The sequence below is a fragment of the Aulonocara sp. 'chitande type north' Nkhata Bay genome, linkage group LG7 (genome assembly GCF_057382095.1).
Source record: "Aulonocara sp. 'chitande type north' Nkhata Bay isolate Kocher_YH1m ecotype deep benthic linkage group LG7, A_spYH_male_GT1.1, whole genome shotgun sequence".
In the NCBI taxonomy this organism is placed as follows: Eukaryota; Metazoa; Chordata; class Actinopteri; order Cichliformes; family Cichlidae; genus Aulonocara; species Aulonocara sp. 'chitande type north' Nkhata Bay.
In genome coordinates, this window is record NC_141350.1 from 23,169,378 (window position 1) to 23,194,106 (window position 24,729).

A 24,729-nucleotide genomic window follows, 5' to 3' on the forward strand; every position below is an offset into this window, starting at 1 on the left:
TTTTCCACAAAACCGCACAGAAAAGATAACAAGGTAAGGTAAACGCATAAATTTCACCCTGGTTCATGATTTGAATACTTCCTCCACCACTAAGGGGCGGGCTTTAATATGTAGGATTTCCTGCCGTGTCATTTGAAAGCAGCTAAAAGCGTGACGTGAATGCGACTGAAACGAGGGAAACGTCAAAGCCAGAGTGTAAGTGTGCGGAGCACAGTTTTCTCTAACTTTGCATCCAGTAACCTGCGTACATGTTAAACGTGCAGAGCAGGTAGACGAAGTCTCCTGACACGAGGTTTGTTGACGGTTCCTGGAATAAGCAGAATGTGCTCTACATGTGACAACGTCATGCTCTAGAATGTGAGGCGTGCACTTCGAAGTGTTTCACGTCTCAGTGTTCCTGAGCTTCCATCGAGGGAAACGGGTCTGTGTTTAACAGTTCAAAGTAAGTAGCTTCAGAAAGAAGTGACAGCCCAGCTGATTTAATTTGCACGCATGCGCTGTTTCTAGGATATCCGTCCCATATGTTCTTGTTTCCCACACTGCATTTAAGGTGATTATAGTTGGTTCAAACCTTGTCGGAGGGGAAAAAAAAACATTGATCTTTGTTAACTGGCCAAGATTTGTTAACACAGTCTTATTTTTGTACTGATGTAGCTTTGTTAACTTGTTTTCTGACATATTGTGTTTCTTACGAAGCAGCTGAAAAAGGGTTTTCTCAATATCAGATTAGAAAAATCAGATGCCTATTAGATATGCTGGATCCACAGAGCAGTTTGACATCTTAGTTTTAAAAAATCCCAGTAAGTGATAAATTCTTTTGTTGTATTATATTGGTATATTTACAATTAAATTCTTGTCTTTTCAATATTTGTGTCCTGTAAAGCGATCTTAAAGCGTTCTTTGTGCCCATTCCTTGGGTGAAGGGCACCTGAGTTTTTCCCTCCACCTGTCCATGGACAGCCAAGCCTGGCTGGAGTCCTCCCTGCAGCGCTCTGCCAGTCTGGGCTTGGAGGTGCTGCAGCGAGCCTCCAGGCGGAGTGTGGACTGGGCGAGCACTGCATCCCAAAACCCCACTATGGCAGATGAAGACACAGATATAGCTGACGAGGTGCTTTTATCTTTCGCCTTTAATATTTATAATAATATAACCTTATAATGTAATCTAAATATAAATACTTTTAATTCTTTGTTCAAAGTTTTTTTTTGTTTTTTTTTATCAGCTTGTCTCTTTTCATCTCTTGCTTTTCCAGAGAAATCCCACAGAGCTTGATGATGCCTTTGCAAAAATCGCTGAGTTCATGGCACAAACCACTAGTCATTGCAAAGTTAGTGACTATGTCCCAAAGCACCTCTATGTGGACTTCAGCTACAGACCTGGGAGAATAAAATATGGATTTTGTCTTTGTTGCAGAGATTTTACAAGTCTGGTTGTTGCACGCAGCCCAGTGACATTGAAAAGAACCACATGTCCAGGTTTCACACACAGCCAGCATCTGCAAAGACATCAGCTGCGCTACCAACCAGGAAATGCGACAAATACCAAGTAATTCTGCGTTGTGTTTTTGATTATTTGGAATAGGAAAAGCTCAGAGGCTGACAAACCCAGAGCATTTAAGGCTTTATATTTAAGCAATTTACAGTAGGTAATTTGTTGGCCAAAAAAGTGGAAAAGGGAAACAAAAAATTGAGTTGGAGGCTTCAGAAAGTTAGCATTTTACAGTGGCATAGACAGTACCAGCAGAATTCAGGAAACTCCTTTGAAGTTGTATAGATGAAGTTTGCATTTCAGTTTGGGGGCCTGAGTTTTACTATTTACATGTTGTCAAAAGTTTGACTTTAATTCATCTAAAATGTAAAAAATAATCATTGCATTAAAATCTTTTTATTTGCTGCTTTCAGAACCGCGTGTCTGGATCCAGTGAGGATTTTTATATCGCGCTTTCACCTGGAACATATGCCATCACTGCCAGTGTGGCAGAGTCACAGCAGCAGACTCAGCTGGTCAGTGTTAAAGCTGGGGAGAGTGTCAACCTCACCTTTGACCTCTGACCCCTCAGCTGACCAAACCTGTCACCCTTTAATAACAACTGACCATTGCACATGCTCTTTGTTTCTTGCTTCTTGTATATAGATTTTTGCATTAAGAGTTTACATTTTATTTTACTGTAATGCACTTAAACACATTCTTACCTGCACTAAGACCACATCATTGTATTGAAATAAAATATTTTTGTAATCAGTTTTTTGTTTGGCTCTTCAACATGCACTGTACATGAGTTTACACTGAGACAATATGTAAATATATTGGCATTGTTCTCAGAGAGACTGCAGTCCCACTGGTGGTCGAGGTTTGAAGCTGGTTGTGGACAAAATGTCTCTAATGTTTGCTCTTCTTCCTCTGGTGCCAGGAAGTGACTGAAACAGGGAGCTGTGATTTGGTGAGGCACTAATTTGTGGTTCAGGGATGCTGAAACTCACAGGTTGGGTTGTCCTCCGGGGACCAGCACTCCCTGCACAAAAAAAAAATTCCATCTGAGCTCATGCATATTGCACACATATCAGAACGCATACTGTATACTGCTATCATCAAAAACAGCATGTTGCATCATTATTGGCATTTTGTGAGACAAGTTTGCACTTATTTGTGACCATTAAACGTGAGGGTAAAAGGACTGGAAATGCATTTGTTTACAATACATCAAAAATAACATGCATGTGTTCATGTGTGCCCACACTGTGTAGCAAGCAGCATCTGCTATAAAGGTAACAGAGAATAACATTTAGTCAAAATATGAAAAACATCATCGAAAGGATTTCAGGACCACTCTACACAGCACTTACTGGGGTCTCCAGTAAAACACCCAAAAAAGGCGAAGAGGATCGGATGTTTTTAAGATTGGATAAGAACAGACTAGCAGATGGAAATACACTGATTTATGAGTTTACTAACAAAAATTCAACCAGGTAACATAAGGTCAGGTACAGTGTCTTTTGAAATGTTTAATTTCATTCACTTGGGGCAGGGATAGCTCAGTAGGTAAAGTGGTCACCCCATGATCGGAAGGTCGGCGGTTCGAATCCACTTAACGGCTACCCTGAGGTACCCCTGAGCAAGGTACCGTCCCTACACACTGCTCCCCGGGCGCCTGCTTAGTGGGCTGCCCACTGCTTCACTGAGTGAATGGGTCAAATGCAGAGAAAAACAAGTAATTTCCCCATGGGGATCAATAAAGTATCCATTATTATTATTATTATTACTTAAGTAGATGATGTCAAAACAAGGGATTTTAAACATGATGTCTTGTCATGATGTCTTCAATTTCAATATCTCCTGTCTTCTAACAGTAACACTCCAGTGTTCTCAGTAAATGTGTCATTAACCTTAAACACTGTAGGACCCATTTGTTTATGTGATATCTCCAGTGGAATCTACCTGTGATCTATTTTTTCACAAGGTTTCTTTTTGTTTCCAGTTTTCTTTTGAACTTCTTCAGAACTTATTAACTCAGTGTGTGTCTGATTCTCACCTGGCTGCCTGTGCTGTGGTTCTGGTCCAGTTCTTCTCCAGTATCTCCAGGGAGGACGCTGTTGTTTACTTCTTATCTTCAGTGAAGGAGAAGTTGATGCTCTAGTCTCATCATGGGAAAGAGATGAGGAGGAGGAGGAAGATGGCAACTCGGGATCACTCGTCCTCACATCTGCATCTCTGCGGTCCACCTGCTTGACTTGCTCTGTTTTATCAAGTTCATCTGATTTTCCAAAGCTAGCTCCAAGGCTGGGTGGAACTAAACAGGATGAACAGTAGCAAGAGGCACATGCTGAATGGCAGCAGTCGGTGCAGTACAGCTGGGGGGCACAAAGCCAGCTGCAGCACTGATTGTGAGTGACTGCTTGGAGCTCCCGTACTATTCTGGCATGACGAGAAGCAGAAATGGGCAAAAGCAGACTTTCAGGAAGCACATACACACAACTATTCCACATCAGCACCCGGAGGCGTCTAACACCGTTACCTACAGGAAGGAAAGGTGAGCCCTTTGAGTGGATTACAGATGGTGATCATGAACAGACATTGGTGATTTATCATATGAATATTTATCTTAGGAAACAAGTCTCCCGTTTGAAAACGGTCTCATTAGAATTATTGACTATAAAGAAAAATATCCTTGATTGTATCCACACCACTGAATGTCATATGATGATGTTATAATATAAAATATACGACTTCTGCCGTACCTCCATAACCATCTCTATGTTCTGTGGCTGCCACCACTTGACCTGGACCGTATCTTCTCAGATCTTGTTCCCATGGTGACAGGACAGCGTCGCCAGGAGCCAACCTGCATGTGCAACCTCTGCTGTCATTGACCATGTCAAGTGAACAAACGAGCTGGCGCTGGGAGGAGGCAATCTCAAACGTTGCGCTTTCTGCATGGTCAAAGTCAACCACCCAAATTCCACTGCAGCCCTAAAATTGGAAGACAGTCTTCAAATATTTACTCGTCCCTTTTTTAAAATTTGGTTTTTAGTCCGTTAGCGTCTGACTTTTGGATAAGAGCAGTGACTCTGACACTAAAACTTTTTTTTTTTTACTTCGGCTCATCAGGTTATATTTTTATGATCAGTTTTTGTTGGATTGTACTGAAGCTGCGTCACAATAGATTAAATGCTCTATATTTATTCTGCTTTTCCTCTGAAGACCAGGAGCTTTCCCACCACTTTTTAAATGGGATGGCACAAGGAGAGCCTTGTGAGAGATTGGCGACCTTACCTAGATCTACTCCACCACTGACGCTGTGACAGCTGGGACAGATGGGAAAATTGGGAAAACACTGGGCACAATTTTTGGGCAAAGTGCTTATTAAAGCAGTCAGTCAATGAGAGCCCTGCTCAGTGCAGCTGATGTGCCCCTGTGCACTCATCCAGATGCTAATACATTAAAAGTGGTGTGGCTGAATACCCTTAAACTTAAAGTCAGCAAATACTGTAAATGTATAGTTTCATTTTTAAAACGATTGTGCTTTTGCAGGAGTAAATAACTGAATTAGCCCGTATTAGCTGTAGTAGAAACAATATTCAATGGTCATGTGTCACCTGTATTTGTTTTATGACAGTGCCCATGTAATAAAGGCCATCCCGCTCTCTCCTGGCCAGGACTCTGCATCCTGGGAAGAATTCTGGGCTGCTTAGGGTTTGACCAGACAGGATACAGGAGGTAACCGGAAGATTGGGATTACTCCGACTGCTCCTATAGTGTTAAATTGTTGTTAAAACAATGTTCAAAGTTTAAAAAGATTAAAAATTGTGCAACTAGACCTGAGCAGGGGTGAAGATATGTGGTGCAGCTGTGGTATTGTGACAGAGGTGGAGGGACAGCACCACTTGGCTGGATTGAAGCTTGGCAGTGATGGTTGGCTCTCAGCAACGTACAGAGGAATCACCTGACAGCAGTAATAGAACCACACATACTCAGACTCACAGTCACTGTGGGGCCTATTTTTTAGAACTACCAAGCAATTCTCAGTCTATACCTTCTCCAGCGTGCCATTCAAATCGAATGGAATCAGATAACAGCTCCCCCTTGTGGTCTGTGTGAAAGACTGCAGATAGTCCCTTGTGTTTCTGTCCAGTTTATTTCCTATATCTTGCAGGTAGAAAACGTTCACAGGCCTCCCAACTGCCAGTGCAGGAAGAGCTCTCAGCACGGCCTCTGGTTGATCAGGAAAGCCTGTGAAAAGAAGGTGGACGGCATGACAGGCAGGGTCGGTGAGAGCAATACTCAGAGCAGACAAGAGATCTCCGCCTGAGCTGCAGCTGATGGAGTGAATCCAGGACAGAGCCGTGTACACTGTGTCAGGAGCACAGGAGCACATGTGGCAGGACCAGCAGGTCACCTTCAAGGGAAAGAAAGACTCAGTAAATCTGAGGTTCTGCTCAAGCTTAAAAAAATGTCCTCAAAGTACTAAAAGCTCAGGGTGAGATTAAAAAAATGAAGAAAATGAAAGAATAAGAGTGATTAGTTATTTAAAAATCAAATCATATAAAGGTGAGGTAGTATACTATATGAGTTTACTCAATTTTGCACTTGACTGACTTCATGCACAGCTGTGATCAAAAGCCCTGTGTGTGAATTCACTGGATCAAAAATCCAAAAGAAATTCAAACTAGTGCACCTGATTCTTGTTTTAAGTTAATAGTATGCTGTACAACCATTCTACCCTGGAAATGAGCATACAAAGAAATTATTAAAAGCCCCAAATGACCAGATCCCCCTCACCTTGCTTGAAAAGCTCATGATGTTAAAGAGAGAGTCCCTGTGAGACGCTTTATTCAGCAACGTCTGGATCAGCAGGTGTTTCACTGACCCCAGAACAGCTCTCATGTTCTCAGAGCTTTCCAGGACAAACGTGATGTTGCATCCCCGCTTTCCCAGGAGCAGTGGTATCAGTGCAGCCTCACATGTCACCATCTGTCCAGATGTCATAGTAACACTGTGGTAATGGGAAGGAATCACACAGTTTTCTTTTATTTTTTGCCTTTTTTGTAAACTGTAATAGTGAAAAGACAGTGAGAAAGGGCGAGGAATCACCTGAAAATCTTTGAACTATATTTAGGCCAAATGTAACATATTATCAAAAAGCACAAAACACATAACAATGAAAATATCTACATATCTTGTGAACATTTTTTAATCTTTATTTAGATTTTTTTTTGTTTTAGAACACACTTTACCAAATTTTAAACTGAGCACCTGCATCAATTTTTATGAAAAATAATCAGCACTTTTCTAAATGTATAGATAAATTAGACAGATTTATAGATAAATTACAGTTTTTTTTAATGTTATGTTTTTAATAATTATTCCAATTAGTCATAATGCAAAGAGGCCAACTTTAGAACTGTCTATATTACTGGATCATATTGGAATAACTGATATACTAATGTGTACGTCTCTTTAATGTTGCAATAGGTGAAGATGGGACTCATTTAATTACTTTCATGTGTGACCATATATACTGAACATATACTGTATATATTGTATATATTGTATGTACTAACTTTATATTTTGCTGGGTAGTAGTTTTTCACATTTTAATATATATATTTTTAATATTATATATATCGTTTCTTATTTTATTGTACTTTGTAATATCACCCCAAATCTACAAATTCACCATACTATCAGATAAATGTAGTGGAATAAAAGCATGTAGTCTAATCAAATGTAAAGTTAGAGGACTTAAGTAAATCTACTTCCATCAAGTTGACTCAAATACGGAGAGAAACTTGAAACATTTCTTTCTATGTCCGCAAAAATAGCAAACACAGTTATTAACCTCTTTCAGTAAAGCAGCTACAAACATGAGTCACTACAATTGAAATATAACACATTTAAAACACAGATTACATTACCTACATTTTTTGTGTCGATCACAGTCAGCTGCAGACAACAACTTCAACCCATTGTTTATGTCGGTTTCCATGGTGTTCGAGCCTGAGCTGGCCCTCTTCATAACCACTGGAGGGCCTGTTTACCTCCCAGTCGGCAGGCCGGGTCACGCTACAGTTGCTATGGTACAGCTACACAAAAACAGCAGCTGTGAAAAATGACACTAATCTCTGCAGATGTGTCAGGACTTTTCTTCTCCTAACTCTATTTGATTTTTCCTCTAATTAACAACTCGAATTAGGTCACCTTCAGCTGGTCACACATTCATAAATGGCTCTCAGATAAAATGGCACTGATAAGATTTTCATGGTGCTACAGCTCATGTGAAAAAATGAGCAAAGGCACTAAAATGTCACCGTTCATTTGTTTATTCAGTGGTACACTTTTGCCTCCGTTGGGTGATAAAACCTATCACAAGTGTCACTACAATCCTGTAAACATTAAAAGGCAGTGACCTCAATGCAAATACATGATTCAACTAGAAAATACATTTACAACATTATCAAATATAGTAGAGAAACGTCTAATCTGTATTCAGTAGATTGTGCTGAGCTCCTAATCTACACAAACTAACAGTTGTTCTCCACGGCTGCAGAATACCATGTCTGGCAGCATAATACTAATTTGCTGGATATTACAAAGAGCTAAAAATCACAGTTATATCACAATCTTAGAGATTACAGCTTCTGTTAACTACCTGCACAGCACGTACTACTGTAGCGACTGCTAATACGAGACTCACACACTCTGGGCTAAAAGAACGCTACATGTTAACCTGCAGGTGCGAGCAGCTGCAGAGTGAGAACGGCTGCCTTAAAGGCTGCCAACGTTAAGATCAGTGAAGTCATTGTGGAGCATCAGGACTTCTAAACGCAGCAAGCAAACCGGCAAACAGAAACTGAAAGTGTGTGAAGGTAGAAATCTGAAGTTCTCCAATGAGGCATCTGGTTGTAGGAGTAAATGTTCCTATTGCTTTTGGTCAGTGTGGGTTTATTTGTGGGTAGGAAGATTAGTAACCCAGGTCTCTGAAGTCTGTGGAGCTGCAGAGACGAAAGTGGGGGGAGAAGAGGCAGATTTGGTTAGACTTAGGCTTTGCCAACTTAATTAATAATTAAAGGTAAGCAAGGGTTAACATTAATGAAAGTCACCATTATTATGTTTTCCATATACTGCTACAATAATGAAAATGCAAAACTACTCCAGAAAGCAAAATGTGGTGCTTGAAATAAGCAGTGTATGGATATTTTTTTGCACTGGTTCTTTATGCGTGAAAAACTCCCAGCAATGCACAACTTTCTATAAGTAGTGGATTACACCCTAATTTAAAAATGAGAGTTTTGTGAAGGTTTTGAATGTTTGATTGCACCTCATGATATTAATTTGATAAACTGCATGATACCTTATTTTGAAAGGTATAAATATAATTTGCACAAGAAAAAAAATGTTTTTAAAGCTAAAAGATGAGAAAAACATCTTACCCTTCACTGAATTGCTTTTTGGCAAAATGAATCTGCTCCCTCACAGTTGTCCCAATCACCATGATCTGCTGTTCTGTATCGATTACACACTGCAAAAACAGAAATGTCAAAACATTACAGAACCGCGTTGGTTATAGTAGAGCCATTTTAGTTAGTGTAGTTAATCATCTAGCTTTTATCTTGTATCTGTTTACATCACTGTGTTGTTTCCCCTCCAGGATGGATGGTGGTGATGTATGGTGGTGATGGATGGTGATGATGGATGGTGATGATGGATGGTGGTGATGTATGGTGGTGATGGATGGTGATGATGGATGGTGATGATGGATGGTGGTTGCAAAGCAGAAGATTTACCTTGAGTGTCTTTAAAGTCTTGCTGCCCAAGGACATGAGATGCTTGTTACTTTCTGAAAATAGATGTAATAGATCAACAGTAATATGATGACACCGCTTCATATAAAAGTGTTCTTATAATTTTCATTCAGGCAACGATTGTTGTGTTCCTTACCCACTATGGCAAATGAGCAAGTTATCCTGATTTGTCCGACGGTCAGGCCGAGCTCCTTGATGTGACCATCGATGCAGAGCCTGCGCTGAAATAGGAAGCCATCGGTCTCCATTTTGATCTCTTCGACCAGTTCTTTTAAACTGAAAGGGAAACAAAATAATTCAACAGTTCTCACCTCACATGCTGCAGATGTTTGCAGTACATACTTAGGAGACACTGAAAAATGAACTGGTGTCAGGAAAATGAAAAATTAGTGAAGACATCTCACCCAAATCTCTCCGCAGTCACAGAAGACATCAGATTCAACTTGCAACCTGTATCAATCAGCAAATTCACTTCCTGTCCTAAACACTGTATACACAGGGGAGGTGCATGTAAGATAGGAGAAATAAGAAAGAAAAAAATCCTTTTGACAAACAAGTCACGGATATTTTGTGCTTGAAAAGAATTTTTAAGTAGCCCAACTTCCACCCACCTTGCAGGGCACGAGGATGAAGTCATCCTCCTCATCCTCCTGTGAATTTACATGGCTGTGGCTCAGACGAACCTCTCCATTGCTTGGTGTTACTCCACACATGTTTATCCTGCCTCTGCACAGCTTTGCCTCCAGTAGGCGCTTCTGGAGAATATTGTGTGGTTGCTACAACAGAGATTACAAACAACACAAACACGCCTACTGAATATATATCCTCAGTATTGTCGAAGCCTAAAATCAGATCTACAGTCTGAGCTAAAAATGCTATAATATAAAGACCATCTTTAAGCTCATGTATACAATTTAGAAAGTATTCTGTCGCCTAACTTTGACATATTTTTGTGTTATGGTTTCTTCACAGAATCCAGAGTCATCCATGTTTGGCTCATTGGTGATTCTAAATTGGCCCTTGGTGTGAATGTGGAAGCAAATTAAATAGCTGTCTGTCTCTTTAGCCCTGTGATGGACTGGCAGTCTCTCCAGAGTATACCTTGCCTCTCACCAGGTGGCAGCTGAGATGTGCTCCAGCCACCCTGCTAGAAGTGGTTAGGAAAATGGATAGACTGATAACAATATAGATTCAGGTTTTCACTTTAGAGTATAAATCATTGATACATTTCTCTCTCTCACACACACACACACACACACACACACACACACACACACACACACACACACACACACACACACACACACACACAGAGAAAGAGAGAGGCAATGGTCCTCCTCCCCATCACCTATATAATGTCTATATAATAATGGCCTTAGATATGAGGCTCACCCCCTGCTTAGAAGTCCCGAGTTTCTTCAGTCCATCCAAAGGAAGCAGATCAGCGGAGTCCTTATGGAGGAACTGGATCGCCTGTTTCAGCCTCCTCTGTTGCCTCAGAGTCGCTGCATCCAGGACCCCCTTTTCTCCGCGGTTCTCTGTCCGCATCCCTGTAAACATGATGGCGGGCGTGTGCTTGTGTTGCCCCGGCTCTCTGACTGCCTGCATACAACCGAGCCTAATGAGGAATCCCCGATGCGTCAAGTCCACATTAGAAGAGGAGACTCCCCCGTAACATGACAGGTAGTTAAGACAGCCCAAGTTGTAAAAATGAATCCTGCTGTGAACTTTCAAAATAAAACCCATTTTCCAAACGCTGCATAGCCCATTGCGCAATGAACGGATGGATGTTTTAATGCTGCATTACAGATTCATGAACTGCTCAACTCTGAGACCCCTGAAAAGTGGATTTACTTCGTTCTTCCACTAACACAACCCTGAATTTATATTTTTATTGTACAACCTTTAAAAACACTCAAAATATTTTTCTTTCTGTGTACAAAATGCTGAATTAAGAATATTTCAGTTAAAAGTAAGATTTCTTTTCCTTTGGCCGCTTAAGTGTGCCATGTCAGAAAAAGATTGAGAACGGCTACAATGCGAATCTGGTAAGCTATGTTCATTTGCTTCAGATAACTCAGACTACAGTCTATTAAAGTGCCTACAGCTCACTGTTTACAAAGACCAGCTGTACTGCATATGTCCGCGCCACAAGTTTATTTATTTATTTATTGTGTTTCATATAAATGTTCAAGGAACATAAATGATTAGAAAACGGAAAAGACGATGGGCCAATAATTCACTGGAACAAAACAGATGCAAACATCAAAAAGTAAAAGAAACACTGTGGTGCACTGAATGTTTAATAATGACTGATAACGCTTGCACATAATCCACAATATGTTATATTCATGTATGCATTTCTTGGGTGTTTGCCAGCGCTTTAGTGGGATGACAAATTCTAGAACTTTCTGAATTCTCACCGGTTTTATTTTGACAGCAGCTTCCGGTCTCATTCAGTATGTTTGCGTGACTTTGCTTTTACTTGAGGCAGGTAGAACGAAAACAGGGAAACATACGTCACTTTGCTGCAGCGTGACTCCAATAATAACACGCTCTCACGTGGAGAAACCACTTGCACAAAATGTGAAGCTCTATGAGCAGCAGGCCTGTAAGAGTTAACTCACGTTTTGCAAAACAAAGGCTTTTTGGTGAGGGTTGTAACAGGAAATAAAACTTTTTATAAAATCCCTTTTTTTCTAAATTCTATTTTTAATAACATTTTATTGTTTGTTAGAAAATATGAATCACTAAAAAGAAAGCATGAGCACTGGGCTACAGCAAATAATTCAAAAATATTCTCTCTATTCAAATGGGGGGGAAATGTATATATATGACAGCGCTGTCCAAATGTTCTTTCAGTGAGCAGCTCACCCTTGCTTTCACCAAAAAGGAGGGATATCCACAAAGCCATCTCCTCTCTTATTTTGCCATCACTGTCATTTGCATCTGAGCAGGAGACAGTGGTTTATGCTCCCTAACAGGACAGACTGGTATTCCTGACATTTAATTCATTTCAATTCAATAGACGATGAAGCGTTCCCTTCGTGTTTGTTCTGTTTCGTGTCTCTGAGGTTATAAGTGTTGGTTTCAGATAAGAAGGCTCAAAACTGTCCCAAGCTGGTTGTGTTTGAAACCTAAATATTGACATCAGTTGGAGCTGCTACATTTACATCATGCAGGTAGTTGTTTACTTAATTAAAAGCAATAATACAAGACTAACAAAATCATTTCTCATTACAAATCCATACTTTTGCTCTGAGGTCAAAGTTTATAATGTGAAAAAATGTACTGAAAGTGTAAAAAAAAGTCTTACAGATAATTAAATAATTATTTTCTGTGCATGTGTGTAATTAACATTTAGTTTTTCTCCATTCCATAGCAATCACTTTAAACAGTTTGTTTACTTTATTATTTTATCTTTTTAATTAATTTTACTAGTTTATTTTCTTTTTTCAGTATGACATATAGATCAGTATTATCATTGTCATATTTGGATTTTTTTAAAACTTTAATTGCATCTTTGTCAGGGTCAAACTCAAGGTTGTCAAACATTCCAACATCCCAAACCTGTCCCACCAAAGTGTCCAACGCGGCCCGCTGTATGACTTTGCAAAGTGTGAAAACTGTAGCCAAGTCACTTTAAAAGTATTTCTAGATTTTTACAAAGTTATGATTCATGTGAACATTTGGTGCCTTTCCTCCTGTGATCTTTAAATGAAATGAAAGTCTTCTTCTTTTAACGAATGAAAATGTAATGATAGTAGACTCAATGAATGTCAAAGAACTGAGATGTATTTTTGAAAATTGATTTTTCTTTAGATATCCAATGCCAATTATCTATTTTGGTAAACAGTCCTGTCATCTAGAAGACTTGGGAAGGCAAAGGATATCTGTCAGTGTGGCTTATGGTTAAACATTTTTAAAATCTTAGTTACCTATACCAGGTGAACTTTCATTCAGATGTACTTCTTTACATTTAATGAAATGATAACATTTGATGGGATTTTCTTATGCAATGACGTTATTAATCTGCTCAACTTCAGATCTGATCGGGCAGTATCTGATCCATGGAATACAAATAGACAACCCTGAGGTGAATCCTGCATTTCTACAGTCATTCTCGCCTCATTGAGGACTACATCTCTACGTCTTTTCAGCTTCTTTTGTAGGTGTTCATGAGGTGAAATTGTATCTGCAACTTTTAAAAGATGATTATCTGATGTCCTGGGTGTAGTTTGTAGTGTCATTTTATCCCAGCGAGCCTCTTTTCACTGCATTGCCCACATTCCCCCTTTTTTTACCCACACGACCTTGTTTTCAACATGGATGCCGAAAATTCTTCCACCACAGCGCAGTTTATGTCGCTGGCGAACCCATTTAACCACATTTTGTGTCGCACGGTGGCTCGGAATCTACAATGTCGGATGACTATCGTCTACCTTTCATGCTTAAATAATTATTTTGTAACGACGTAGCAGCGCATTTACAGTCAAACTGCCGAGACAATGCGAAAAAGGACGCGGAATGGCGTCTGCCAGGGGCCCGGGAGGCTGAATACCAGCAGTATAGACTCGAATGAACGTAACAGGCACACGCCTAACCCAATAAGAGCGGGCTTTGCGAGTCGGTGACCAATCCCTCAATAGAGAATGGGCGGGACAACACGGTAAGGATAGTTCTGTCATACATGTTCCCGGGTTGTGAACATCGCCGACCGTTTCCTGCACTGTTGCATGGTGGTCGAACAGGAGGAATTGTTGGAAATTTTTCGGAGGTTAGTATATAAATTGGTTTTTACCCAGTGTGCATTATTCCCTCAGCCATCTCTGTGAGAGGGAGTGACAGGTTGCGGTGGGGATTCAGTCCAAGAATGGGAGACGGCTGTTTAATCATAAAATAAAATTGACACCCACCGAGCCAAAATGCTTATGTTATCATTAATTAGCTCGCGGATTCCTCGCTCTTGTTTTCCAACTGCGTCGCTCGTTAGTCAAACGGGAAGCTGTGTGGCGTGAGATAGCTAGCCCTCCATTTGTCATTCCAGAGCCCTTTTAGACTTCACAAAATCATTTAGAAGTCTCTGTGATCTCGATAACCGCAGTCATCGAGAAACAGTTCGCCAACAACCGCTGTGAAAGTCGTGACAGCGCTGCTTGTCATAGTTAGCAATGTTGTTAGCCTACGAAGCGGCTATCAAGCTTACTCCATTACGGCATGTTTCTGTGGCTGTAGTCATCAACTCAGCGTTTAGACACGCTGTCAGTGTGATAACTGAATCCTGGGATACCAAAGCCGGTTAAATACACTTGTTTGATATACAACAGACTTGACTAATGTGGCAAGTCATAGTTGTGCTACATCGTAAGTAGCTAGCTCCAAGTATTGAGTCCAAATCAACAAGCGCGTTGACTTGGACCAAAAGCAAGTAATGTTGACGTTAAGTTATTGATAAGACACTAGTAAAAGATTGAATTACCAAATGTGAGCTGAGCAGAGCTGTTAGACTGGTTTATTATAATTTAATAATAAACTATTATAATAAGTGATGTTATGTTTATGACTTGAACTTGAAAACAGAGCAAGTCAGAAGAACGCTATAACGAATCTTAATATGCTTCTTCTTTCTGCGTTTAATATCCACAATATGTCTGATTAGGTCACCAGAGTTGTAGGGATTTCTTGACATTTTTATTTTGTATTTGTGTTAGATTTTTCTGTTCATTTAACTTCCAGAGTTAGTTTGTTCGTTTCGGTTCACTTTTTGTTAGAGATGTTGTAATATATCAGCTGAACAATGTTATCAACCAGTATCGGCCTTATTGACTGATATCACCTATTGGCAAACACATGACATTTACAGATGTTTATCTTTTATGCAACATAAATTTTCCACTTAATAAATGTTAAAAGGTGTGATGAAGATTTGAAATTTTGCTTATTTTTTATGACGATAAAAGAAACAAAATATATGAGATTACTTTGTTTCCTTGGTACAAAAAAGAAAATGAATAAAACAATGCAAACACCTAACACTAGTATCAATTCCATTGAGTCAATAGAAATAGATTAACTATGAAGCCTGATATGAAGCAGGTTGTTACATTGGCTCCAATTTCACAAGTGTTGTATCTTTAGTTTGAATGAGGGGTATTTGTCTGGGGCTGAGCTTAGAATAAGAAATATATGTAGCAGACATTTCATAAACAAACTTGACTCACTTTGCAGGTAAATATGTGCTAATGTTGTTTGTGTTCACACATGTTACCATGCTGAAACTGGCAAAACAAAAAATTTCATGTAATGCAGAAAATCTCAAGTTAATTTTTGTTTATAAAAAAATCTATTTTTGTTTTACTCTTTCACTTAACTTATTTTGTTCCACACTTAGGTTAGGTTATTCTAGTAAATCAAAACTAAGTTATAACACATTATTTCTATGCAGTTGTATGGTTGTTTGCCAGTTTGTTGGTTGTATTTACTGAGTATGTTTAGACACTGAAAAAAACATTTATATATGTATGTATTGCACATATTGGAGGAATAGCGATGATTTGAGGGGCACTGCAACAGCAAAAACATTAAGTAAGATTCTTAATGGTTACATCCAGTTATCAAATAACCGCACAGTATCTGCATTTCCAGTGCCCGTGTCAGTATGCATTTCATTTGAGTGTCTTGCCTGTTTCCCCTGCAGCAGCTAAAGCATGCTCTTGGCCCAGATAAACCGGGACTCCCAGGGAATGGCAGAGTTTCATGATGCAGATGGGCAGCCGGTCACACTCTGTCTAGCAGAGGCTGTGACAGTGGGAGGTGAGCCTTTAAACTTTCTATTGTTACAGAAAATTTACTGACATCACTGCAGAACTGTACATCTAATCACATTTGAATTTCAGTCCCAGTTTTGGTTGAGGATGGCAAAACTGTGTCCAGAAGTAATCTGGTATTAGCTGGGACAAAGGGCATCACATCGCAGTCCTGTTGTTTCATTTTGTGACGATCTACTCCATTACTCCTTAAACTAAAAGTCTATGTTTTACTACTCTCTTATTTCCCAGATGCAGATCAGATGGAGAGTATGGACACAGTGAGTCTGCAGGCTGTTACACTTGCGGATGGATCCACTGCATATATCCAGCATGACACCAAAGGTTCCTTTTCAGATGGACAGATTATGGACGGCCAAGTTATCCAGCTGGAGGATGGCTCTGCTGCCTATGTTCAGCATGTGCCCATGCCTAAAGCGGGTAAATAAAATGGAAATATTGTAATACCAATAGCAGAGTAGAGCTTATTCTTTGTGTACTGTGTTTGTGGCACAGTGCAAGGCTGTAATTTAAATGCATGTCATCTATGTAACAAAAGCTCACTAGTAGCTAACCAAGAACACACTAATGAAGAAGTGAATGTGAGTAATGTTTATTTTTAATGCACTTTTAGGGGGGGGCAGTTTACAGCTTGAAGATGGACAGGCTGTTCAGTTAGAAGACGGAACCACTGCCTATATTCACACACCCAAAGGTAAATAGCACCTAATCAAACTGAATTGAATTTTAAGCATCTTTCATCTATTTAGTTGATTATTTTAATGTTTCATTGCATCAGTAAAAGAAAATAGTCAAAAGACATCTGCTTATCCTTTATTATATTCCCTTCCTATAAACTCTTTTTTTATAAATTTATTTGCAGAGTTTGGCTAAGCTGCAAGTTCACAGACATTAAAAATGTTCATGTGCATGTGTATCTTCTTTTTTAAAAACCAGTCTTTTCATGGGACAACACGGTTACATAAAAATGGTTACATAAATGTTGGTGTTGGACTAGAAAATGTACAAAACATTTATAAATAAAAACTCTTAAGGTGAAGGATTTCACCACAAAGAAGCATTAAGTTTGGGTCCAGACATGCAGGAAACTATTATTTCCCTCCCCAAACTTTTTGATTTTTACTGGAACAAAGCTCAGTTTCATCAGTGAGTTTCAGTTTCTGCGTCCTTCTCCTAATTTCTGTGCAGAAACATATGATCAGGGTGGCCTGCAGGAGGTACAGCTGGAGGATGGGAGCACCGCCTACATTCAGCACACTGTGCACATGCCCCAGTCCAACACCATCCTGGCAATCCAGGCTGATGGCACCATCGCAGACCTGCAGGCAGAGGCGGCAGCTATTGACCCAGAGACCATCAGCGTGCTAGAACAGTATACCACTAAGGTACGTGTGCTTTGTCTTTGTACTGGTGTGGTACCAACTCTACATTGTGTGTGTGTGTGTGTGTGTGTGTGTGTGTGTGTGTGTGTGTGTGTGTGTGTGTTTTGACACAATATTATGACAGCGAGAAAGTGGTGGGGTATGCAGTATAAGTGACAGGTGGATTCAAGGATGGGGGTGGGGTGGTACCATCTGAGGCCCTTCCTGTTTGGAAAGGTGATGGTCACGCAGAAGGCTCTGTGGTCTGTGATGTTTACAGATGACACTATGATCTGTAATGAGAGTAGGGAGCAGGTGGAAGAGCTCAGAGAGGTGGAGTGCACTGGAGAGAAGAGGAATGAATGTCAGTAGAAGCGAGACAGAACACGTGTGTGAGTAAGAGGCAGACAGGTGTAACAGTGAGGATGCAAAGAGGAATATTGATATGAGCTTGCAACGTAGTGGCATTTTATCATGTCACACAAAATTTTTAGGTAAAAGAAAATCACTAACACCATTGTGTTCTGCGCACATGTAATTGGCTTGTGTAAAAAGTTATTATGTTGTTATCTTGGCAAGATGGTCACTTGTGAATATGAGATTAAATATTATCTTATTCATAGGCTTTATAAATTTGCCTGTTTTGAATGTTCCATTTTTGCTGTAATAATGGTTTATCAATTTTAAATATTATAGTTTCATATTTAATATCCCTTGGTTTAATATATTTATGATCATCCAATAGATATTAAAATACCCTTTCTTTTCCCTCAAAGGTGGAGAATATAGAGAACCCCCTGGGGACCTTTGGCAGAGTTGAAGCAGACAATGGTGTCCACATGCGGGTAATGTTTCTTTTTATTTATTTCTCCTTTTTTTTTTTCTCTTTACGTTAAGTCTAACATTGGATACATAATTGTGCCTTGTCTTTCAGATTGTGTTACAGGGACAAGACAACAGGCCAGGAAGGGTCTCAAATGTTGGGGAAAAGTCCTTTCGCTGTGAATATGAAGGCTGTGGAAAGCTGTACACCACTGCCCACCATCTTAAGGTAAGTGTGGGTGCTTTGTTTTTCTAAAAAGTTTTTTTTTTTTGCCTCCTCAAGTGTAGATTATTTAAAGATAACATTTTGTAAGATTTTGCCATTTACTGAAATGCAATGCTTTACAGTTTTGTTTGTGTCCTGCAGGTACATGAGCGTTCCCACACTGGAGACAAACCGTACATCTGTGACTATCCCAACTGTGGAAAGAAGTTTGCAACAGGTAGCAACAGATAATATAATTTTACAAGTTGACTCATGGCTAATTTCTTTTATTTTTGTTGCCAAATTAAAAAATTTTTAAACCCTTGATTAAAATCTCATTATCACCATAGTGATGTTGACAATTGAACTAGTCAGGTTATTACTGTGTAAGTTTTTTTTTCCTTTTAATGAAGGCTGTAATTGAGTGGGATTTAATTTATTTGCAAAAAATAAATTTTTTGTTTATCAAATGACTTGAAATGTGTGGAAAATGCAGACTCTTCAGTAAAGCACCCCAGACAAACTGCCTTAATTACCACTTGTAAACACAAGTTTAGTCAACCCCATTCAATTAAATTCTATTATTTTTATAGAGCACCAAATCACAACAACAGTTGCCTGTTATGTTATGTTATATTGTAATATAAAACAGTATATTGAAAGAGATCCCCAAAGGTCTGTTTTGAGCTGGAAAAAACTCTTGCTGTTAAATGTAAGACCATATCTGAGATCAGTATAAATATGGAATAGGCTGCTTGTAGTTATGGAATAATAATTTAGCTGAATGTCAAATTGTGTGATTCTTTAAGGCTATGGACTGAAGAGTCACTCGCGCACACACACAGGGGAGAAGCCATACAGATGTCAGGAGTTAAACTGCTGCAAGTCCTTCAAAACTTCTGGAGACCTTCAAAAGCACACAAGGACACATACAGGTAAACAACCACACCCAGAAACTCACTGACAAGTCACAATGTTGTTGCAACACTCAATAAGCCTGATAAGGTTTGTAAACAAACCCAGGAGATTAACTGTTGTTTGCTACTGCTGGTAAAAGCTATATTACTTCAGGGCTGTTAATACAGAAGGGGCTGTTTAACGAGTGTTTGGAATCAAAATGGATTGAACTAACTAGCCACACAGCACTGTCTTTTTTTAAACAAACAACACATGGTGGTGAAGAGCTAGGATTGGCTGAACAACTTGAGGGGGTTGTGTCAAGTTGTTCAGCCAATGCTGAACAACAGATGAGGGGAGCTGAAATTTTTCAAAGCCACCATAGTGCTTCAGGAGCACAGGCACATGGTCATCACGAGAAGCATGACGCCAAGTTCCTCCTGCTTGTTTTTTAAAACACAGCAGACATTTTGCAGTTGGAATCACACTGGTTATTTATAAAGGCCTGAAGGCTACTTTCATACCAGCATTAGTCATGTTAAACAGCTGCTTACAGTGTTGTGTCCTATTTCTGTCAGGTTTACAATTCTATAGATTTCAAGCTGCAGCGTTGACATACTTCATGTTTTGCAGGAGAGAAGCCTTTTAAATGCCCAGTTGAAGGCTGCGGCAGGTCATTTACCACCTCCAATATCCGTAAAGTTCACATCCGAACACACACCGGAGAACGGCCATACTACTGCTCTGAACCAAGCTGTGGACGGTCATTTGCCAGTGCCACTAACTACAAGAATCATATGCGAATTCACACTGGTGAGTCTTTGGTATTTTATAATGACTCAGCTTGCTGAGTCGTTATGAGTCACTAAGTGCTCTCCAGTTGAACCCCTGGATCTCAGCACAGTTTTGTTTTTTTGTTTTTTTCCACAGAAGCTGTGCAAAAAGCTTTTAAGCTGTTAATTGATAAAGTTTCAAGATAGCTTAAATCATCATGTCTAACACTGAAGTTTGAAAAACTCTGTTTTACTAGGAAGAACAAACAAACATTATTTCTATATATTTTTAAAACTATCTAGAATATCTATAGAATATCTAGCTTTTTAGTCTTTTTGTGGAGATTTAATCCTTTTACTGGTCTTCTATATAGGATATGTATTTGGATTTCACTGTTCTTCACTACATTGTGATCTTACATATAAAGAAAACGTGATGTAAAAGTAAAGCATATATTAATTCTTGAGTGCTGAAACAACACACCAATAAAGATGGGGGTCTTCACTTCTCTTGCAGTTTAATAAATGAAGTCAAATGCTCATTGTCTTACTATTTTTTCCACTCCAGGTGAGAAGCCGTATGTGTGCACAGTGCCTGGGTGTGAAAAACGCTTCACAGAATACTCCAGCCTTTACAAACACCATGTTGTTCATACGCCCTGTAAACCTTACAACTGCAATCATTGTGGGAAAACCTACAAGCAGATTTCCACACTTGCCATGCACAAAAGAACAGCGCACAACGACACCGAGCCCATCGAAGAGGAGCAGGAAGCCTACTTTGAACCCCCAACAGGTCAGTAAAATGTAACGAAACAGAACGAATATTTTAAATGTTTTTTCATCATCATCATCTTTATTTCTAAAGCACTTTAACAACAACTACAGCTGACACAAAGTGCTGTACATTAGAACGAAATAATACAATCACATAAGATATAAATAAAAGCCAAAAACCCCCCAATAATAATAATTAATTTGTTAGTTAATAAATTATTTAATTAAAAGAGAAACGAAGTCTCACTACGGTCAAAAGCCAAAGAATAAAAATGGGTTTTAACGTGTGTTTTAAAAGTGGACAGTGAAGGGGCCTCTCTAACGGCCTCTCTTTTTTGATAAGTCTGTGAGGGATGTAGGAATTTAGAATGGAAACAGATGTTAACAATAGTTCAGATAAAACTGTCTATTTATTAACTTACAAAATTCTAATGAATCCTTAATGTCAATTCAGATGCCATCGATGACCCCAATGTGAGCTACACGACAGCTGTAGTGGAGGCAGATGACTCCGGATCAGAGCCGGTTCCAGTGGAAAGCTCCGACATGGTTGGTCCGCAGCATGTTGCCCTGGTAACACAGGAAGATGGAACACAACAACAGGTAAGAGAATACAACGTCATCATGACTATAAACATATTGCAAATAACTTTTTTTTTTTTTAAGAAGCGAGGATGCTCATCATATACCATATGTGAAGCAAACGCCTCAGAAATCCCTTAAAACTACATTCATTATAATGGTCACCAGTGGCAATAGCCGTGACTGCAAAATGACATCTGATCCCTGAAAACTATATAGGGAAAGCGACCTTCTGCCCTGACTTTTGTAAACATTTTCCTAATGAGTTTGTGGGATCAGTCACCAATGTCAGGTCATGTTAAAAAAATATACATATATATATTTTTTTTTTCTACAAGTCAGGAAGGAGGGAAGCCCAGGATGGTAATTGGCTAACAACCAGTAATTGACAAATGGTTAGACAATGAGCAGACTGACCTCTCACTCTTTACGTTCTGTGTCAAATGACCAAAACAGCTCAAAACAGTTCAAAAGAAACATGTATAGCATTTCAAATGGTAGAAGAAATATAATTTACATATTAATGGTGCGAAGGTTGGATGATAACTGCAGCAGAGATTTTGTGAATATTAAAATGAACATATAGCACATATAGGAAGCTGAGATTTCTGTAAGAGTAGCATTTAAATTCATTTCAGGTTGTTCCTGTTTTAACTTTGTACTTTTCTTGCATATGCTTTTTCAAGTGACATCAAGTATCAAGTGGCAGCTGCAAAGTCTCCTGACTGTTTGTCTACTATTGAAAAGACGATTTCTAATCTCAGTGGGACTTTGACCTGGCTAAAGGATGCAATCTGAAGTTGTCAGAGTGTAGTTCAGACTCAATGTTCTTTTCTCTTTCAGGTCAGTATCTCCGAGGCAGACCTTCAAGCTATGGGTGGCACAATTACCATGGTAACCCAAGAAGGCACAACCATAACTATCCCAGCCCATGAGCTGGCAACTCAGGGTGCTCACTCAGTCACCATGGTAACAACAGATGGCTCAGATGAACAGGTAAACAACTCTCATAGCTCAGTAGACTGCACTCAGAATAATGTGAAGGGCTTTTTTTCTATTTAGAAGGCTTCAGTGTGGCATTGTATTCAGCTTAAATAACTGAGCTGAAAATCAAGTCTATATATTATAAAAGTAACTTAAGAAAGATCAGTTGCTTTTATTTTTAGTATTTTTATATTTTTTAAAATCAGGTTTTCAATTTTAATTTATTATTTATTCCGTTTTCTGGTAAACTTCCATGATGGAATCAGATGTGTTTTTAAAAATATATTTGTGGCTCAAAAATTAAGCTGTAATTTAAGTACAGCGTTTTTGTCGCCCCCAGGTGGCCATCATGACACCTGACATGGCTTCATTCCAAACTGTGGAGGAGGCAGGTTACAGCCAAGAGCAAGATGATATTCATCCTGTCACATTACTGGCCACATCCAACGGCACACACATCGCTGTACAGGTTGGTAAAGATCATCAGAGGGACCGAGTTCCAGTCATTAAATGTATTTAGTTCACTTTAGGAAGAAGATAAAGGAAAAATTTGGAAAATGTTACATCTTTAAGTCTGGTTGGAACAGGCTCTGCAGTACAGAGGCCCCACCCTGAAAATATATTTGCCTAAAGGCTTTTGTAGGCTTTAGGAGTGGTAGGTGTGCTGTTGACCTCTTACTGCAGGGGTGTCAAATTCAAATACACAGTGGGCCAAAATTCTAGAACTAGAACAAAGTCGCGGGCTAACATTAATATTTATTGAAAAAAAAAAAAAAAATTCCTCCATATATATGAATGAATCTTTTCTTATTGACTCAAATAAGTTTTGCTGGAAAACTGAATATGGAACAAGCAAAGCTTAATACTAAACAATATATATATTAGCTGTATAATACCAGTAGGCCAGCTCTAATAGTAATTTGGTATGGCTTCGCGGGCCAAATGTAATTAGGCTGCGGGCCAAACTTGGCCCGCGGGCCAGAGTTTGACACCTATGTCTTACTGGTTCAGTCAATTCGGGATCAAAACAAACCTTAGTATGGATGTTATTCAAATTCATGGTGACTGCTAACTTGTTATGCAAAAAAGAAAACCAGCGCTGTAAATAATTGTTTGTTTTTCATTGACACACAATCTTATTATGGAAAGTAAAGGGTTTGGGGGTTTTTTTTCTCTAAATGCCTCTACATATAGGAGAATGATTTATTTATTAAAGTGCAGATGTTATCTTTATGTTTATCTAATAAATTCACTAACATTTATCCACTTAAAATACCTTTTTTTTTAGCTATGTATTAGAGTATCATGCTTAATTTACTATCAAGGCCAAACCCTTAAGGGTATTATAATTACATCAAAGGGCTAACAACCTTTTTATTTCCCTCCGCTGTCTTTATTTAACAAATTGCACTGTTTCTGTTATGTTAATGATTTAGCAAAGGCTTATTTTGCATCTTTTCCGTCATGTGACAGTCATCCTCCAGCAGCCTGTTGGGCAATGGTGGCGGTATTGTTTTTGAGAGGGTTGGGAGTATGAATGCATTCACTTCCATATGTGTTTAGACATTGACACAACTTTTATTTTAGCTCCTTTATTTAAGTTGAAATTAAAGTGCTATCTCTCTGAAGTACTTTGAAGGATATTCATGCTCAAGGGATTACAGCACTTTAAATATGTGCGCCTTTATTTTGAAGGGACCAAAACCGTGGTATGTGCTAATTCTAGTACTGCTCACCTGTGGTCGTCAAAATTTCAATATTGTTTGCATTGTTTTCCTCTCTCTTTTTTATAGCTTAGTGATCAGCCTTCGCTGGAGGAAGCCATCAGAATAGCATCAAGAATACAGCAAGGAGAGTCACCAGGCCTGGATGATTGATCGATAAGGACAGTGATTATGAATTAAGACTAATTTCAAATGGACTATGTCAGTGGGAGAAATCATGAGTCTTCCTCAATGTTTTTCCACAAAAGAATTTAGCTTTTATGTGTACATAGAATTTTGATAACTGGAGTTCTGGTGTGCTATTTTGTCCCTCTACATAAAATGTGAGAGGATGGGGGGGGGGGGAGGGGGGGCTTTCTAATGTTTATGGTGCACAGTACTGCAGTGTACAGCTAATGCTATTTCTAATAAAAAAAACAAACAAAAAAGTGTGATTGTGTGACTGCAGTTGATTTTCAACACCCACGTGCTTATTAACTT

General features: G+C 39.1%; 4 protein-coding genes across 12 annotated transcripts; 2 read left to right on the plus strand and 2 right to left on the minus strand.

The window, feature by feature from the left end:
* The first annotated feature begins 121 nt into the window (after nucleotides 1–121).
* Nucleotides 122–2,474, plus strand: akip1 (A kinase (PRKA) interacting protein 1). 3 transcript variants are annotated; one of them, XM_086299487.1, is made up of 5 exons: nucleotides 122–442; nucleotides 884–1,108; nucleotides 1,251–1,325; nucleotides 1,412–1,543; nucleotides 1,900–2,464. In XM_086299487.1, exons 2-5 carry the CDS (start codon nucleotides 953–955, stop codon nucleotides 2,047–2,049), a joined length of 513 nt encoding a protein of 170 aa, XP_086155613.1. In that variant the 5' UTR covers nucleotides 122–442; nucleotides 884–952; the 3' UTR covers nucleotides 2,050–2,464. The 3 variants fall into 3 exon arrangements, with proteins under 3 accessions (XP_086155613.1, XP_086155615.1, XP_086155614.1); XM_086299489.1 differs by lacking the exon at nucleotides 122–442 and adding an exon at nucleotides 561–800 and having other exon boundaries at nucleotides 924–1,108; nucleotides 1,900–2,474; XM_086299488.1 differs by lacking the exon at nucleotides 122–442 and having other exon boundaries at nucleotides 896–1,108; nucleotides 1,900–2,468.
* Nucleotides 1,230–5,439, minus strand: lg7h11orf16 (linkage group 7 C11orf16 homolog). 2 transcript variants are annotated; one of them, XM_086299485.1, is made up of 5 exons: nucleotides 5,314–5,431; nucleotides 5,092–5,245; nucleotides 4,234–4,465; nucleotides 3,528–4,010; nucleotides 1,230–2,510 (listed from the first exon to the last, which is right to left on the minus strand). In XM_086299485.1, exons 2-5 carry the CDS (start codon nucleotides 5,116–5,118, stop codon nucleotides 2,317–2,319), a joined length of 936 nt encoding a protein of 311 aa, XP_086155611.1. In that variant the 5' UTR covers nucleotides 5,119–5,245; nucleotides 5,314–5,431; the 3' UTR covers nucleotides 1,230–2,316. The 2 variants fall into 2 exon arrangements, with proteins under 2 accessions (XP_086155611.1, XP_086155610.1); XM_086299484.1 differs by lacking the exon at nucleotides 5,092–5,245 and having other exon boundaries at nucleotides 5,314–5,439.
* A 2,109-nt stretch (nucleotides 5,440–7,548) lies between these two features.
* On the minus strand, nucleotides 7,549–11,043 carry LOC147325146 (nuclear receptor-interacting protein 3-like). 2 transcript variants are annotated; one of them, XM_086299483.1, is made up of 8 exons: nucleotides 10,690–11,043; nucleotides 9,909–10,073; nucleotides 9,702–9,784; nucleotides 9,434–9,573; nucleotides 9,212–9,332; nucleotides 9,120–9,159; nucleotides 8,926–9,014; nucleotides 7,549–8,487 (listed from the first exon to the last, which is right to left on the minus strand). In XM_086299483.1, the coding sequence occupies exons 1-8, from the start codon at nucleotides 11,041–11,043 to the stop codon at nucleotides 8,457–8,459; spliced, it is 1,023 nt and encodes a 340-aa protein (XP_086155609.1). In that variant the 3' UTR covers nucleotides 7,549–8,456. The 2 variants fall into 2 exon arrangements, with proteins under 2 accessions (XP_086155609.1, XP_086155608.1); XM_086299482.1 differs by lacking the exon at nucleotides 9,120–9,159 and having other exon boundaries at nucleotides 7,553–8,487; nucleotides 9,280–9,332.
* A 2,879-nt stretch (nucleotides 11,044–13,922) lies between these two features.
* On the plus strand, nucleotides 13,923–24,583 carry znf143b (zinc finger protein 143b). 5 transcript variants are annotated; one of them, XM_086299490.1, is made up of 15 exons: nucleotides 13,923–14,074; nucleotides 15,995–16,110; nucleotides 16,356–16,544; nucleotides 16,738–16,818; nucleotides 17,313–17,509; nucleotides 18,262–18,330; nucleotides 18,420–18,536; nucleotides 18,675–18,750; nucleotides 19,322–19,447; nucleotides 20,043–20,222; nucleotides 20,751–20,978; nucleotides 21,414–21,562; nucleotides 22,385–22,537; nucleotides 22,866–22,994; nucleotides 24,319–24,583. In XM_086299490.1, the coding sequence occupies exons 2-15, from the start codon at nucleotides 16,005–16,007 to the stop codon at nucleotides 24,400–24,402; spliced, it is 1,884 nt and encodes a 627-aa protein (XP_086155616.1). In that variant the 5' UTR covers nucleotides 13,923–14,074; nucleotides 15,995–16,004; the 3' UTR covers nucleotides 24,403–24,583. The 5 variants fall into 5 exon arrangements, with proteins under 5 accessions (XP_086155616.1, XP_086155618.1, XP_086155619.1 ...); XM_086299492.1 differs by having other exon boundaries at nucleotides 13,955–14,074; nucleotides 15,998–16,110; XM_086299493.1 differs by lacking the exon at nucleotides 13,923–14,074 and adding an exon at nucleotides 14,115–15,882.
* Nucleotides 24,584–24,729: the final 146 nt, after the last annotated feature.